This window comes from Neoarius graeffei, chromosome 10, assembly GCF_027579695.1.
Source record: "Neoarius graeffei isolate fNeoGra1 chromosome 10, fNeoGra1.pri, whole genome shotgun sequence".
NCBI classification, from domain to species: Eukaryota; Metazoa; Chordata; class Actinopteri; order Siluriformes; family Ariidae; genus Neoarius; species Neoarius graeffei.
The window spans coordinates 1776887-1793864 of record NC_083578.1 but is presented as its reverse complement, the minus strand read 5'-3'; the positions used below and the strand labels follow the sequence as shown (position 1 = coordinate 1793864).

The 16978-nt window shown below is 45.2% G+C and overlaps 1 protein-coding gene across 1 annotated transcript in view; it reads left to right on the top strand.

The window, feature by feature from the left end:
* Nucleotides 1-16153, top strand: part of ggt5a (gamma-glutamyltransferase 5a) — a 39464-nt gene extending 23311 nt beyond the window's left edge. Inside the window, exons 7-12 of the mRNA XM_060931072.1 lie at nt 1893-2023; nt 2255-2439; nt 7477-7568; nt 7757-7869; nt 8378-8488; nt 14988-16153. Coding sequence (XP_060787055.1) covers nt 1893-2023; nt 2255-2439; nt 7477-7568; nt 7757-7869; nt 8378-8488; nt 14988-15137 — 782 coding nt within the window. The 3' untranslated portion in view covers nt 15138-16153. The remainder of the gene's footprint in view (nt 1-1892; nt 2024-2254; nt 2440-7476; nt 7569-7756; nt 7870-8377; nt 8489-14987) is intronic.
* The last annotated feature ends 825 nt before the right edge of the window (nt 16154-16978 follow it).

Genomic DNA, 16978 nt, shown 5'->3' with positions numbered 1-16978 from the left:
GGGTGCCCAAAACGCAATCTTTTTGAGAACGGGTTCCAGAGTGGAAAGATCTGGCAACGTTGCCGTTGTGAAGTCGTCTGGATGAGTAAAACGGATTTGTTTACGATGACGTCACAACCACATGACTGAATGCTTCACGCCGGGTAGAAGTGTAACGAATATCACCAGGATAAAGCCTTACAGAGCACTAGTGAGAGTGAAACACGAGCTTGGATATTATTATTATTATTATTATTATGTTCAGTGTTAGTTCACAGTAGTAATGCAAGAAGCAGAATAGTGACAGTAATAGTGAAGCAAAAACATGCAATTGTACAAACACTGCAGCTCTACAGCAAAATATTCATTTATAAAATGGTCTGATTCTTAACACCAGTAGTGCCAATGATCTCATTGCGATGCGATGCGAGTTGTCAAGAAATCCTATAACTTGGTTCATGAAACGCGCTTACAAAATATTTTCACTGTGAATATTTATTGTGTAATGCCTGGTGCAAAGTGAGAGAGAGAGAGAATAGCCCTTAGGGCAGAGTCAATCCCGCCAGCAAAAATAAGGGGAAAAAAGGAGCGATCTCACCTCTTCAGATGATGGTTTAAGTCCTACAGTACATTCCTCAAAAAAGGGCGTAGAAAAGCAAATTAATCCATCAACGTGTATCATTCAATTTATTCCGGACAATTAAAGACGCCGCCTTCCGCGTACGTCATCCTCGCCGCCATATTGGAAAGGTCAAAGCGGAGAATAAAGATTAGCTGCGTTTAACTGTACCAACAGGTTTACCGTCCAAACGAGATCACATGGGATTACCTTTCACAGGTGAGACTGGAAAAATACTTTTCATTGTATTTGGTCATTATAATGTAATTTTACGAACAGATTTTCCTGACTTTGTGGCTAATATGAAGTCTCGCGCATAATAGTTTATGCGCATGCGTCCTTACTTCTATTCCCATACGAAAAAGAACAGTAAAGAACTTATAAGAGTTTACCACTGTCTTAGTAGTAAATCCTTATAAATACAAGGATAAATCCTTATAAGGATTTATAAATAAATATATATGCCATGTATGATTTACTCCTGAAAGTGGCCCATTTTGCATTTTCCTCATACAAATTTTTTATGAAAATCTAGTATGTATGAAGTGAACATTGTGCATGGTTTTTACAGATAATGTGTATGATGAATTACACCGTCTTTGTATGCTTCATGTAATGTTTGTAGTTTTAAATTATATTTTACAGTTTAAAATGTATATGCCTTTTATATGTAAATCCACATATGTTTGTGTTGGATTTACATATAAAAGGCATGTACATTTTAAACTGTAAAATATAATTTAAAACTACAAACATTACATGAAGCATACAAAGACGGTGTAATTCATCATACACATTATCTGTAAAAACCATGCACAATGTTCACTTCATACATACTAGATTTTCATAAAAAATTTGTATGAGGAAAATGCAAAATGGGCCACTTTCAGGAGTAAATCATACATGGCATATATATTTATTTATAAGGATTTACTACTAAGACAGTGGTAAACTCTTAAGTTCTTTACTGTTCTTTTTCGTATGGGTTGTTCTGGTGTGTCCGAAGGGACCGTCTTACAGCGCCCCTAGAGGTGTGGCATGTGTATTGCATCGTTTTCAGCAAGCGTTGCGTTGCCATATGGACCTGATTTCTACTGATCGTTGCCCATTTGGAGGCGATATTTTTTTTAAATAACATCACGTTGCCGTTGTCGTGTGGATGTGGCCTTAGCCACTTACCTTCCCTGACCCCGCCCTCCATTCACAAACTGCAGCTTGGCCATGCCCCCGTTGCCACAGTAATGCTCCTCATTAGTGAACTCGTCCATTACTCTGAGTTCCTGTGTGTTTTCAGGTTATAAAATGAACCCTAGTTCTATACATGATGACACGAGGGTGCTAGCATACCATCGCTACGTCGAGGCATGTAAATTCGCTAATGGAGTGAAGCAGTTTATCAAAGACCCAAAGTTCTCTTCAGATAAGGTGTGCACTCTGATGATTTACTCACAAACGTGTCCTAATCATTTTTAATGATTTTGAGCTCTCGGTCTCTGACTAACTAGTTAAGTTTTACATTCTTCTTGTGCACTTATTTCATTTTTTGAGATTTATCACTTTTATTTAAACAGTGAAATAATTGTTTGTTTAGTTCAGTGGTGTTTAAAGTGTATAGTTTTGAAACTTTTGTCTTATTGCATTAATGTTGGTGAACAGGAAGCACTTGCTTTGATTAAGATGGAGTTTGCTGACCGTGTCAGGGCGATGATCAGCAATAATATTACCCATGATACTGAGTACTACAGCGTCACACCACAGACTGACACACAGGGAACCACACACATCTCTGTGCTGGATGAATATGGGAACGCCGTCTCTGTTACCAGCACCATCAACAGCATGTGAGTACAAATATTTACCCAAACACACTGTGAGGAATTTCAGCGAGTCCCCCTGCTGGCCAATGCTGGAACTAAGAAATGTTCCAACTGTGTGATAATAGTCACTAAATAAGTCAATAATGGAGTCTTGAATAATAATAATAATAATAATAATAATAATAATAATAATAATAATAAATGTAGCCTGCAGAATTTATACTACACAGGACACAAGCTATTTGGGGTCTTTGTCTTTATTTCCCAATCAATGTGCAATAAAGAAAAATAATGAGAGTCTTGGGCTGCAAGTCTCAATTACAGCTCATAGGAAGAATGCATGGCAAAACATCTCGTTTTAAAATTTTACACGAAAAAGTACGGCAGTCGGCTTATGGCTTTCATTGATTTCATGCTACCAGTCTACACAGTAAACATGGACCGAACAATCCTTAAACATCATAGCTATATCTCATCTTATCTCATTATCTGTAGCCGCTTTATCCTGTTCTACAGGGTCGCAGGCAAGCTGGAGCCTATCCCAGCTGACTACGGGTGAAAGGCGGGGTACACCCTGGACAAGTCACCAGGTCATCACAGGGCCATAGCTCTATCACCAGAAAATATTCAAATAGTGGACAACACTTGAACATGTCCCTTCCAGTGAAACCATATCAGGCAATATGACAGATCAAACCCTCTGACAGAAAATGACTGACTAATCATGGCAATGTGCTTGCATTGTCGGACAACTGGGTAATTATTGCCCCCTACTGGGTAAACAAATGACTCTATAGACACTCGTCTTGCTTATTTCAGATTAACACATTACTTAAAATTTTAATCCAGACCCATAGAAAATAATGACATTAAAAGTTTTTTGTGTACTTGGTTTATTTACCTTTGGTCTTAGAATAAAGAAAAACATTAAAATAAAAACAAATGACTGAAATATCATATGACAAAATACTGTAACCATAAATGTCTGTTAATCTTTTTTTTTACCACATTTACATTCTTCCCTGCACATGTCAGTGCCCTCGATGACTAATTATCCTGCAAAGAACTCATCACTCCTTGTCGTGCTTTCTCAAATAAAACTGTGCCAAGACTTGATAGAACTTGAGACCATCTCTGGGCTCACTGCTACTGCATTACCCACTGACTTTGGAAGGTTAAAAGGGCTTGTATGTATCCCCCGCAATAGTTCTTGAACTCTGCCTTGGAGGAAGTAAGCTGGTTCCCAGATGTGGGACACTGGATCTCTCTACCCCTGTTTCCACAGACTCACCCCCCCTATCATTATCAGTCACAGGTAAAGGCTCATTGTTAGGTACTGGCTCCGGTACAAGAACATTATCTGTAATGTCATTGCAGTGCTTGGGCACATCGGAGCTATGGGGGTCAGTAACCTCTTCAAGTACAACAAAATCAGGTTCATTAAATTTATCAGAGGTGTGCATCTCCACGACTGTAGGCATGTTAACATCAGGGGGACTCACCATCTCAGTTCTTGGCCTCAATTCTGTTCTGTGTACCGTCCTTGTAGGACCTCCCTCTAAAGGCTCAATAGTATGTGTAGTGCCCTGGATATCCACTCCCTTATACACAACTGGACTCCAAGCATCTTGAATCTTGTTTCTTCCTAAAGGCCTATGACAAAGGTAGACAGTTTGACCTAGACTGACCTTGGGACAAAAGACTCTCATTTAGCATAGAGATTCTTTCATTGGTCTTTTGCTCCGATTACTCTCTAGCTCGTTCATGGGCTTGCTTAGTCTGTCCTGATGTTGTTGTTGGCGTCCTTATGTCTTGGGAGACAGTGGTTGCACCTTGGTTGATTTAAACTTGCTGAGAGCAGTGTCTGATGTGGCTCAGTAGTCCAATCCTCGCATGGCAGTCTCTGCCAAGTGTTGCAGACGAAGTCGGATGGCTGACTGGTGGTTAGTTCTGCTGTCTCTGCTTCCACAGCTCTCTCTCCATCTGCAGCTGTAGATTTCTCTTCTCCTCACCCCTCCTGATGCCCTGTCTCACAGTGTGATGCCAGCAGCTGCGGTCAGCTGCAAACTGCTCCCACCTATCTGGGTTGATGTCTGTCAGCTTCATGTTGCACTTGCAGACGTCCTTGAACCATAGCATGGGACAGCCAGTTGGATGGCATCCCATGGCCAGCTCCCCATACAGTAGGTCCTCAGGAATTCGGCCGTCCTCCATGCAGTGCACGTGTTCCAGCCATCGCAGGCGACACTGACCGAGCAGGAGGTGTATGCTAAGGGAGCCTGCTTTCTCCAGAACTGCTGTGTTGGATAGCTTGTCCTACCATTTAATGCCCAGGATATTTTGAAGGCAACGCAGGTGGAAACTCTCCAAGCGGTGCTCCTGTCTAACATAAGTGGTCCAAGATTCACTGCCATAAAGCAGGGTGCTGAGGACACACACCTGGTACACCATAAGTTTGGTGTTCACGGACAGCTGGCTGTTAGCCCACACTCTCTTGCTCAGCTTGGACATGATGGCAGCAGCTTTGGCAATGCACTTTGAAATTTTGATATTAAGGGACAGGTTGTTGGTAACTGTGGACCCCAAATAGGTGAATTGGTCTGTGACCTCCAGAACCTCGTTATTGATGCTGATTGATAGTGTTGATGGAATGTCCTGGCCCATGATGTAGGTCTTCTTTATGCTAATTGTCAACCTCTGGAGGAATACCATCATCACTTGGTACTTTGCCACTTGACAGAGCATTGATGGCCTTGATCAGATCTTCCATGGTGGGAACGGAGTCCAGTTCCTCCAGGACAGGCAGGTCCTCAATGGCATCAAGTGCTTCCCAGGAGACTGAGTTTTCCATGGAGTAGAGCTCGAGGTAGTGTTAGACCCATCTTGCCAGCTGCTTTTCCTTGTTTGTAATGATCATCCCCATCTTAGATTTCAGGGGTGGAGATTTCTTTGTCGGTTTACCTGTTGCCTGCTTGATGCCCTCATACATGGCTCTGATGTTTCCGGTATCATCCCAGCTTGCTATCCGAAGAGCTGGAGTCTTCGTTTTCTCCTTTTGTTGTTTGCCTGGTGCATAGTTGACGATCTGCTTGTCGGAATTTACCCTAATTTTCAGGCACCCACTGAAGCAGGCAGACCATGGTGGATCAGCACCTTACTGGCTGGGGGCTGCCTGGCATGGGGCAGGTGGTAGCTGAACAATGGGACTTTGATGGCCCCTCCCACCATTGAAGACAATCTGTAGCATCCAACTCTACACCAATTGAGCAAGGACTTATCACTCGTGACTGCTGTCTTCTGTGTTGTGCTCTCACCAGATGGTGAGACTGCACTGTCATCTCCAGGGCACAAGCCTGGGTAAAGTGTATGGAGACCTTGTGCTACCCAGACATCAGGGTCTCCCTCTCGGCCACTTCGACGTGATCCAAAGGAATGCAGAGCATTATGTTTGGAGCTGAATTGTCTGCAGGAGCTGCCGGAAGGTAGTTGAAGGTGACGATCCAACTGCCTCGGGGACTCCACTCCTTATTTTTCCTTAGGGTTGACTCCCAAAGCCTTTCCCGTGGGTGGGTATGCCATAAGGCAGTGGAGGTTTGAAATCAGGGTTTTCCTTCCCCTAGATGAACTGCCTTCCTAGGCTGATGAGCCCCATCTACCCAAAATATCTGGTTTTAAGGTGCCAGAGGTCCGCCTTTGCCCCTTCTCCTGTCAGTAAAAGCAGTTCCGCCGGGCTTAGAAGCTAAGCCACACATGCAGGCCAGGAGTTGGACTTGGTTGCCAGAGGCTATTGGAGACACATGCCATATGAGAGCATTTTATAGGTAGTGGGAATTTATCCCCCTTACCACCACTGGCTACAACAACCTTTGGAACCTTTGGTCCTGATGTACAGACAGCCAATCTACATGCCCGGATCACCACACAGGCTTCATATGGCTTCAGCCTAGGGGCCCCCACACCCCCAGCCTCGCAGGGGGGGCCCCCAATTGGTCAAAAGAAAAAAAAAAACCCTTCATATTCATTGGCTCAAAATGAATATTTAAATAAACGGACGCTGATTGGGTGAGGCAAATCCGCCTTCCATATATAAATGTTAGACGTCACGCACGACGTCACTCCACAGTTGAACAGTGAACATGTGTGACAGAAAATATGAGAGCGGTGCTCAAAAGTGCAAGGCGCAACGGCAAAAAGCCCAATGTGACAAAGCTCTATTGAGCAATATACCAAAACTAACAGGGTTTTTTAAACCTAATGAAACCCAACTGGCAAGTGCAAGTCATCATGACACTAGCGTAGCAAACGTTATGTTAGCTGCAGCCAGTAGTACTACTAGCTCTGGTGAGGGTGAAGGACCATCCCTTTCAGACCCCGTCCCATTTGTGGATGAATGTGCCACTGCCACTAGTTTCACAAACGTGCACACACACACACACACACTCACTCCGATGACATTGACATGCAGTTGTTGTCAATCTAAACCTTATAGTTTTTGGTGTTCTGCTTTTGCTGGCCCAGCTGTACAAAGTTTAATAATGAAAAAAAAAAAAAACTTTAAAATGTAGAAAATAGACAGTTCTTGTAGATGGGATAAGATGGTGGTGGCCGGGGGGGGGGGGGGGGGGGGGCTACAGCAACTTGTAGCCTAGGGGCCCTGACCATGTTAATCCAGCCCTGCCAATCTACCCTCCTGTCACCCGAAGCAGTGTCCTGACTGAACAAGGCATCTAACAAGTAATCTTGGCTGGACCCCAAACAGCAAAAAGTGAGGCGAATACCCTGTAGTGGAGTGAGGGGTGACGTTATATTCCTAAATCTTTTATTACATATTTTGTTGCTTTTTTTTGTATTTTGGGGGTTTTGTTTTCGATCAGAGTTTTTATTTTGTCCTCTGTTGGTTCTGTAACATGCTCCGTCATCTTGTTTTTCTCTACTCATGGTATATGAGCTGATATCCTAGTAGTAGAAGAGCCAATCAGCATGCACGATTGCTCATATCCAGTGAATGTGGATAGAATAATAAATGTTTATCCTCAGTGTGTGTGATTTTTCTCTTTGTAGATTTGGATCGGGAGTTTTATCTTCTAGCACAGGAATCATCCTGAACAATGAGCTTGCTGACTTCTGTGGCAGAACGAAACGCATTCACCCAGGTGAGCTCACTTCTATGCCAACCCGAACACCTAACCTTTAACCCCTAAACCATAATTTCTAACTTATAACCCTGACTTATTAATGAACTCCTAATTTCTAACACCTCACCTTAAACTCCTGTGTGTGTGTGTGTGTGTGTGTGTGTGTGCGTGCGCGTGTGTGTGTGCATGCGTGCATGCAAGCGTAGGAGAGCAGCCTCCCTCCTCCATGGCTCCAGTCATCCTCTACTCCCAGTCTAACAAGCACACTCTTGTAATCGGAGCTTCAGGAGGCAGTATGATCACCACGGGCATGGCCATGGTCAGATTCAGCTCCTCTCAACACCTTATGAAAACACCAGTTAAACATCTGAGCACCTCGTACCTCGATTGCTGCACCTGTACAGAACTATAGACCTGTGAAACACTAGAGAACAAGTACTAAAAACCATCGAAGGGACGTGTGTTACTCCACAAAATTAGTTCTGAAACTATGAACTACAATCAACTACTAAACACCAGAAGGGAATAAGTGTAAGGAAAATAAATTAGCTATGCAGCTGCTGAACACCAGGGAACAAAAAATATAACCAGTAGAGAAATCAGGAACCATGGGATGCTGTAGAACTAGAGAACAACAACGAGAAACATGGAGAACCAATGAACACTGTGTCACTGATACAAAAAACAAAAACCATCAGGGAACTAGGAAACAAGAAATCTGGTGAACTGACATCACCACTGAGTTCCTGTAGAGGAATGAAAACATGTGACTGTTTTTTTGAAGTGTATATTTTACATAATGAATGTGAACTGGTCCTCACTTGCAGGCGCTGATTAATTACCTGTGGCTGGGGAAAACTCTGAACGAGTCCATCGCCTCACCTGTTGTATACGTGAATGGAAAAAACGAACTCCAGTTTGAGAAGAAATTTGATGAGGTAATAAAACCAATCATAATCCACACAGTGGTGGGGTTCCTGAAAAATACATCAGCTGTATACTCAGTCTGAGTATATCTCCTGGTCACACTGATATGTCTGCTGTTAACACTTAGAGATCAGATATTAATGCTCACATATTGGCTGTTAAAGCTCTGCTATTGTCTGTTACCACTCAGATATCAGCTGTTAACACTCAGATGTCATAAGCTCTTGATGCTCATATATTCACTATTGGTTATTAGCCGTTGACACTTACAACCCCAAATCAGAAGAAGTTTGTTGAAAATGAAATGAAAATTGAAAACAGTGATTTGTAAAGAACCTTTGACCTGTATTTCACTCAAAATAATACAACAGAACATTATCTGATCATAGTGTGATTCTTGTAACAGTTTTTAAAAAAAAGTTGGGACAGTAAAACATTTACCACTTTATAATGTTTCCATTCTTTTTCACAACATTTAAACAATGTTTAAGATCTTTGTTTGAGGAACATTGTTTTAAAACATTTCAATAATTTTCTCCTGCGATGACCTGGCAACTTGTCCAGGGTGTACCCCGCCTCTCGCCCATAGTCAGCTGGCATAGGCTCCAGCTCGCCCACGACCCTGCACAGAATAAGTGGTTACAGATTATGGATGGATGAATAATTTTCTCATGCGTTTCTTGACAATATGGAGATCCTTGGCCCATCTTTACTCCTCAAAGACTCGGCCTTTCCTGGATACTGATTTTGTCCCAAATCATGATTACAGTCAGCTGTTGACATCACCTGTTTCAAATCACATCATTATTTAATTGTTTTACCTCATTATTCGCCCTAAACTGACCAGCCCAACTTCTCATCTCATCTCATTATCCCTAGCTGCTTTATCCTGTTCTACAGGGTCGCAGGCGAGCTGGATCCTATCCCAGCTGACTACGGGCGAAAGGCGGGGTACACCCTGGACAAGTCGCCAGGTCATCACAGGGCTGACACATAGACACAGACAACCATTCACACTCACATTCACACCTACACTCAATTTAGAGTCACCAGTTAACCTAACCTGCATGTCTTTGGACTGTGGGGGAAACCGGAGCACCCGGAGGAAACCCACGCGGACACGGGGAGAACATGCAAACTCCGCACAGAAAGGCCCTCGCCGGCCACGGGGCTCGAACCCGGACCTTCTTGCTGTGAGGCAACAGCGCTAACCACTACACCACCGTGCCGCCCACCGGCCCAACTTTTTTTGGAATATGTTGCAGGTCTGAAACACAGGAATGGATGTACATTAACAAATAAAATGAATGAAACTGTAACAGTTCCTGATGTGGGTGGAGCACAGAAGAACGGCAGGCGAGAGTTGATGTTCACATACACGCTTTTTATTTTCCTTATTTTAGCTTTTCAGCTTCCTTCCATCATTCATTCATTCAGACACACGCAAGCGTTGTGGTCAGGGAGCCACTCTTCTCTGCTCTCCCCCTCCTTTTATACTCCATCCCTGCAACAAACACACACACTAACTGACACCAGGCATAATGACTTAGCCACTTACCTTCCCCGACCCCACCTTCCATTCACAAACTGCTGCTTGGCCACATACCCCCACTGCCCGACTCAGGCCGGGGAGCTGTCCGGCCTGAAGCAGACTCCCCCCGATGGGACAGGAAGTCCGCAACCACCATCTGTGCTCCCGGCCTATGGACCACCTCGAACTTAAATGGCTGGAGGGCGAGATACCAACGGGTGATCCGCACATTGGCATCCTTCATGCGGTGGAGCCACTGGAGGGGCGTGTGGTCCAAACAGAGGGTGAAAGGGTGCCCCAGCAGGAGGGCGAGGACCGCCCACTTGATGGCAAGGCATTCTTTTTCAATTGTGCTGTACTTGCTTTCACGCATCGAGAGTTTACGGCTGATGTACAGCATGGGGCGCTCCTCGCCCTCCACCTTCTGGGACAAAATGGCCCCCAGCCATCTGTCCGATGCATCAGTCTGTAAAATAAAGGGGAGAGAGAGAAGTCAGGGGAGTGCAAAAGTGGCCCCCCGCACAGTGCAGCTTTTACCTTAGAGAACGCCTGTTGGCACTGCTCTGTCTACTGGACCGGATCTGGAGCCCCCTTTTTAGTGAGATCGGTTAAAGGGCTGGTGACATCCAAATAATTAGGTATAAACCTATGATAATAGCCAGCTAGCCCCAGGAACTGTCTCACCCCCTTTCTGGTCTTGGGCCTCGGGCAGGCTGCAATCGCTGCAGCCTTGTTAATTTGGGGACACACCTGCCCATGACCCAAGTGCAACCCCAGATACCGTACTTCCACCCGCCCAGTTGCACACTTTTTCAGGTTAGCTGTGAGGCCCGCACGCCTCAGCGACTTTAGAACGGCCCTCAGATGTTCTAAGTGCTGTGGCCAATCATGAATGTAGATTATTATATCATCGAGATATGCAGCCGCGTAGGCAGCGTGAAGGCAGAGGACCCTGTCCATGAGCTGTTGGAACATAGCGGGTGCCCCAAATAACCCAAAAGGGAGTGTGACAAATTGGTGTAATCCAAACGGTGTGGAAAAGGCCATTTTCTTTTGGGAGAGAGGAGTCAAGGGGATCTGCCAACATCCCTTTTTTAGATCCAGTGTCGAATAAAAGCGAGCCGCGCCTAACCGATCGAGCAACTCATCAATGCGAGGCATTGGGTATGCGTCAAATTTAGACACCACGTTGACCTTTCTATAGTCCACGCAGAACTGAACTGACCCGTCGGTCTTGGGAAACAGGACCACTGGGCTGCTCCAGTCACTGTGGGACTCCTCGATTATGCCCATCTCGAGCATGGCCTTGAGTTCATCCTAGACCACTTCTTTTTTTTTTGTGTGTGTGTGTGTGTGTGTGTGTGTGTGTGTGTGTGTGTTGGGGTAGGCGGTAAGGGTGGCTACACACCACCACCCCTGGGGGCGTCTCAATGTGGTGTTCTATGAGGTGGGTGCGGCCGGGTAGGGGCGAGAACATGTCGGAAAATTCCTCCTGCAACTTGGCTACCTCTGTAAGTTGGGTCGGTGAGAGGTGGTCTCCACAGGCGACCGGAGTGTTTTGAGATGTTACCTTTCTTACCTCCGGCCCCAGCTCCGCCTTCTCTGAAACTACCAACTCCACAGGGACCCCCTCATTCCAGCATTTTAAAAGGTTGAGGTGGTAGATTTGCAATGCCCCGCCCCATCCGCTCACCTCACCTCATAGTCGACATCCCCGACTCGCTGTGTGACCTCGAAGGGCCCTTGCCACTTGGTGATTAATTTAGAGCTCGACATGGGCAATAATACAAGCACTTTGTCTCCTGGCATGAACTCTCTAAGGCGCGTCCAACCGTCATACAGCTGGATTTGATGTTCTTGTGCCTGCCGCAAATTCTCCTGGGTTAAGTGCGTGAGTGTGTGGAGTTTTGCACACAGGTCAAGAATGTACTGAATTTCATTCTTGCTAGGCGAAGGGCCTTCCTCCCAATTTTCTTGTAGCGCATCCAAAATGCCACAGGGCTTACGCCCATATAATAATTCGAAGGGAGAAAACCCCATGGAGGCTTGTGGGACCTCTCATACTGCAAATAACAGGGGCTCGAGCCACTTATCCCAATTATGTGTGTCCTCACGTCTGAATTTCTGAATTATGTTCTTGAGTGTTTGGTTAAAACGCTCCACTAAGCCATCCATTTGTGGGTGATAGACACTGGTGCGGATAGACTTAATTCCCAGTAACCCATACAGATCGTGCAGTATGCGTGACATAAATGAAGTGCCTTGGTCTGTCAGGATTTCTTTTGGAATCCCGACCCAGGAGATAATACGGAAGAGCGCTTCTGCAATACTGCGTGCGGAGATATTGCGGAGAGGCACTGCTTCCGGATATCGCTTTGCATAGCCCACCAGAACTAAAATAAAGTGGTATCCCCATGCTGACCGATCTAATGGCCCAACAGGATCCATCCCAATTCTTTCAAAAGGGGTCTTGATTAGAGGGAGAGGGCACAAAGGCGCTTTTGGAGTGGCCATGGGATTTACTTATTGACATTCATGGCACGCCGCACGCCACCAACGGACATCCCCGTGAATCCCTGGCCAATAGAACCTGGCCATTATTCGGGCGAGTGTTTTATCTTGCCCTAAGTGTCCAGCCATGGGATTAAAGTGAGCCGCATGGAATACATGTTCCCTATGGCTCTTTGGGATCAACAATTGAGTTATCTGTTCTCCAGTTTGAGTGTCTGGTGTCACTCGGTATAACCTGTCCTTAATAATAGCAAAATAAGGGAAGGCTGGTGTCACGCTCGGCTGGAGAGTTTGACCATCGATTACTCTCACTTGGTCAAACACATGCTGCAGAGTCTCATCTTGCAACTGCTCTAATGGGAAATCCTCAAGGGAATCCCCGAGAGAGGGAGGAGGGGTGGGGTGCTCCTCGCTCCTCGTATCGCCCTGACACGGTGCTGACGTAGACGGCTCTGTGACAGCTTCCCCAGTCAATGCCACACCGGGAGCTTCCCGTGACGTATTTATGCAGGACCCACCTCTCATTATGTGTTCCATCAATTCTTTAAACCCTGGCCAATCAGTTCCCAAAATTAACGAGTGGGTGGGACGAGGGTTAACCACCGCCTTAATTCTATGCATTTGGCCCCAGAATAGAATATGGATGGATACTAGAGAGTAATTGTGAACATCCCTGTCCACACATAACACCTTCACCACTTGCGCTCTCCCCAGTGCCTCACCTTGCACCAGGCGTTGGTGAATTGAGGTCTGGTTACAACCGGAATCCACCAACGTGTGATATGTATCCCCTTGAACACTTACTGGTATGTGATACGTTCCCGCCCAATTGGGGGTGGTCTCTGGCATGTCGGGGATCCGGATCACAGCTCCCACCTCCCTTACGGAGCTCCGACTCTGGAGATGCTCCGACTCCCCGCCACGCCAGCTCACCAGCCCAGGCTTTCCCTCTGCACCAGCATTATGGGAGTCACTCCTGTGAGGAGGAGACAACATGGAAGAGGGAGATGGGAGGACACCACGGGTGCGATGGGCCGGCTGGGGAGGAGTTGGCCGCCGCCTCCGTGGTAGGGGAACGGGGTGGGGAGGGGAAAGAGAGACATGGGGGAGTAGAGAGCGCAAGAGGAGAAGCAAGGAGAGATGCCTCATCTGCCTGCCATCCGAGCTGCCTCCAGATGGTCCTCCGCCAGCTTGATGGCTCATTCTAGTGACGCCGGGTGAGGATATTGGACCCATTCTACTGTTCCTTCCAAAAGTCGAGAGATGAACTGTTCCAGTGCCACCAGATCGATGATCTCATCAGCATCGCAATCTTCCACCCTCAGCCACCACCGGCAGGCTTCCCGGAGTTGCTGGCCGAATGCAAACGGCCGGCTGACCTCCTCCAATGCCAGTGTTTGGAAGTGCTGGCAATGTTTTTCCGGGGAGCGGCCAACCCGCTGCAGGATGGCTTTCTTCAGGTCAGCATACACCAGTCGGCTGTCAGCAGGGAGCTACTGCACTGTGAGCTGCGCCTTGCCAGTCAGGAGCGGGAGGAGGCGCACCGCGTGCTGCTACAGCGGCCACCCCCACGTCTCGGCTGCTTGTTCGAAGAGGGTGAGGAACGCTTCCGGATCGTCCTGCGGGCCCATCTTCATGAGGGTGCTGGCTGCGGTGATGGTCAATGCCCCTGCTGATGCGAGCAGATGCCGGAACACCTGGCGATCTTCCTGCTGGGCCACCATCAAGGTTTCAAAAAGCGTTGCTCTTGTTCCTTTCGGAGGGCGATCAGCGCTTGATGCTGGTTCTGCTGGGTGGTAGCAAGGGCAAGGATGAGGAGGACTTCAAATGAGGAGGACTCCATGAGGTGGTTCCCTTCTGTGCATCCTGCGTTTTGGCACCACTGTAACAGTTCCTGATGTGGGTGGAGCATAGAAACATGGCAGGCGAGAGTTGATGTTCACATACAGACTTTTTATTTTCCTTATTTTAGCTTTTCAGCTAGCTAGCTAGCTAGCTAGCTAGCTAGCTAGCTTGCTTGCTTGCTTCCTTCCTTCCTTCATTCAGAGACACACATGCATTGTGATCGGGGAGCCACTCTGCTCTCCCCCTCCTTTTATACTCCATCCCTGCAACAAACACACACACACACACACACATTAATTGACACCAGGTGTAATGACTTAGCCACTTACCTTCCCCGACCCCGCCCTCCATTCACAAACTGCCACTTGGCCACGCCCCCGTTGCCACAGAAACCATGAAATATCTTGGGTTCATTCTGTCTGCAATGAAATACAAGTCAAAGTACATTTAGAAATCACTGCTTTCTTTTTTATTTGCATTTTCCACACCGTGCCAACTTTTTCTGATTTGGGGTTGTATTTATTATCCACTGACACTTAAATGTCACATACTGTTTTGAGTGTTTAGCCACTGATTTCAGTGTTGGACTGTGTGTGTGTGTGTGTGTGTGTGTGTGTTTTCAGCATGTGATTGAAGCTCTTCGGGCACTTGGTCACACCGACACACTAAGAGATTATTTCTTCAACGCAGTTAATGCTGTATCCAAGCACGAGGGCGAGTGTGTTAATGCAGTTTCCGATGACCGCAAAATGGGTGAACCTGCAGGATACTGAGCACCACACACACCTTAAACACCCAATGCTAAACAGCACACACACATTAAAAACCACATACACTGAACACTGTTCACATGTTCATTAAACACCACACTCTTAACCCCACACACTGAAGAATGCGCACACACACACACACACACACACACACAATTATAGACCCAATCAGTCCCACACTTAACCTCACAATTACAAGCAGATGTTAAAATAACATTGAATATAAGAATAATCACTGATATTTTATATCTGATTTATCTATACATAGCTCTTTGACATCTAGAATTAAATAGACTTTAATATCTTCTGATTTATACATTTATTTTTTTATGCAAGTTATGATGAATACTTTGTTTGAAATTTCTTAACCTGACATACTCTCACCCTGGCGTCTTTACCCTCACATTCTCTCACCCTGGCGTCTTTACCCTCACATTCTCTCACCCTGGCGTCTTTACCCTGACCTTCTCAACCCAATCATGACCTGATTAACCCTTTCAGAACTTCCCTTAATAACACACAGCATTGTTTCCTGTTTTATTTAAAATCCAAAGTATGTATGTTACTGTGTAGGCTGTGTTTACAAAACTGTTGGATTGGCCGTCATTAAGAATTGCGTCTCTCTAAAGGTGATCATTATAGAGAAATAAAGGACCAAAGGGCTGTGTCCTAAATGCTCACACTGGACAGAAGCATTCTTACTAGAATTAATTCTATTGCGTAAACATGGATTTGTGCTCAATCTGCTGTACACTGATATGCACTGCATTATGGGTAATACACACTCTGCCATCTCCAACATCAGGAGGTCTGGTTCGAACAGAGCCTGTGTTCTCGGGTTCAGTACAGAGCTTTACAATGACTGACGTTCTCAGAAGAACATTAAGTAGAATTCAACTGTAACGTGGGGAAAAAGCCAGACTTGACTTCAGAATATAATAATGTTTGTGTTTAACCTACCTCTGTTGAGCTTGCATTTTATTTCATTTTTAAATAAAAATTTGCAAACACAGACATTATCCATGAACTCTGAAAAGCCTGTGTCCATGTCATGGTTTCACATTTTTAATACTTTTAGCATTTAAGATTTTATTTGATTCTTAAAACTTAAAATTATGTTTTGAGGGAAAAAAAACAAAGAATATTCCTATCTAGCCCAAATATTCTCAACCAGCCAAGACATGTTTCATTCCATAATCACATTCCACATTATTTACATTTAATTAAAAGGAAAAACAGACAGTTCAGTCAGTTAATTAGCCGCTGACGTTTATGTTCTTTTAAACAAACAAAAAAATGTCTTTGGTCTCCATGTGTATTATTTCTCTTATATTCACTTATTTGCAACAAACAATACATGAAATGAACTAAAATGAAAAATACAGCATTCAGAAGGAACGTAAGGAGCAGTGATAGTGATACAGATGACCTGGCCACAGAACAAGGAATAAAAGAAGCAACACCATCCGTCTTTGTATCCCAAAGTGCTGCTTGTATAAAGCAAGTTAAAATTTTAATATGTCTTCCATCAAATAGTTAAAATGTATGAAAGACAAACAGTATATGGAGGAAGATTGTCTGTGGGTATTGAAAACTTTGTAATGATTTGTATGATTAATTTCAATTTGTGTGAATTTCATCAAAGCTATACAGATAAAAGTTGATTATTGTTAAAGCTTGTTTCAGTTGGATGAAGTGGTTGAAAGTATACCAAAAAAGGAAAGAGTGGCGGTGGTGTAGTGGTTAGTGCTGTCGCCTCACAGCAAGAAGGTCCAAGTTCGAGCCCCGGGGCCGGCGAGGGCCTTTCTGTGCGGAGTTTGCATGTTCTCCCCGTGTCCGCGTGG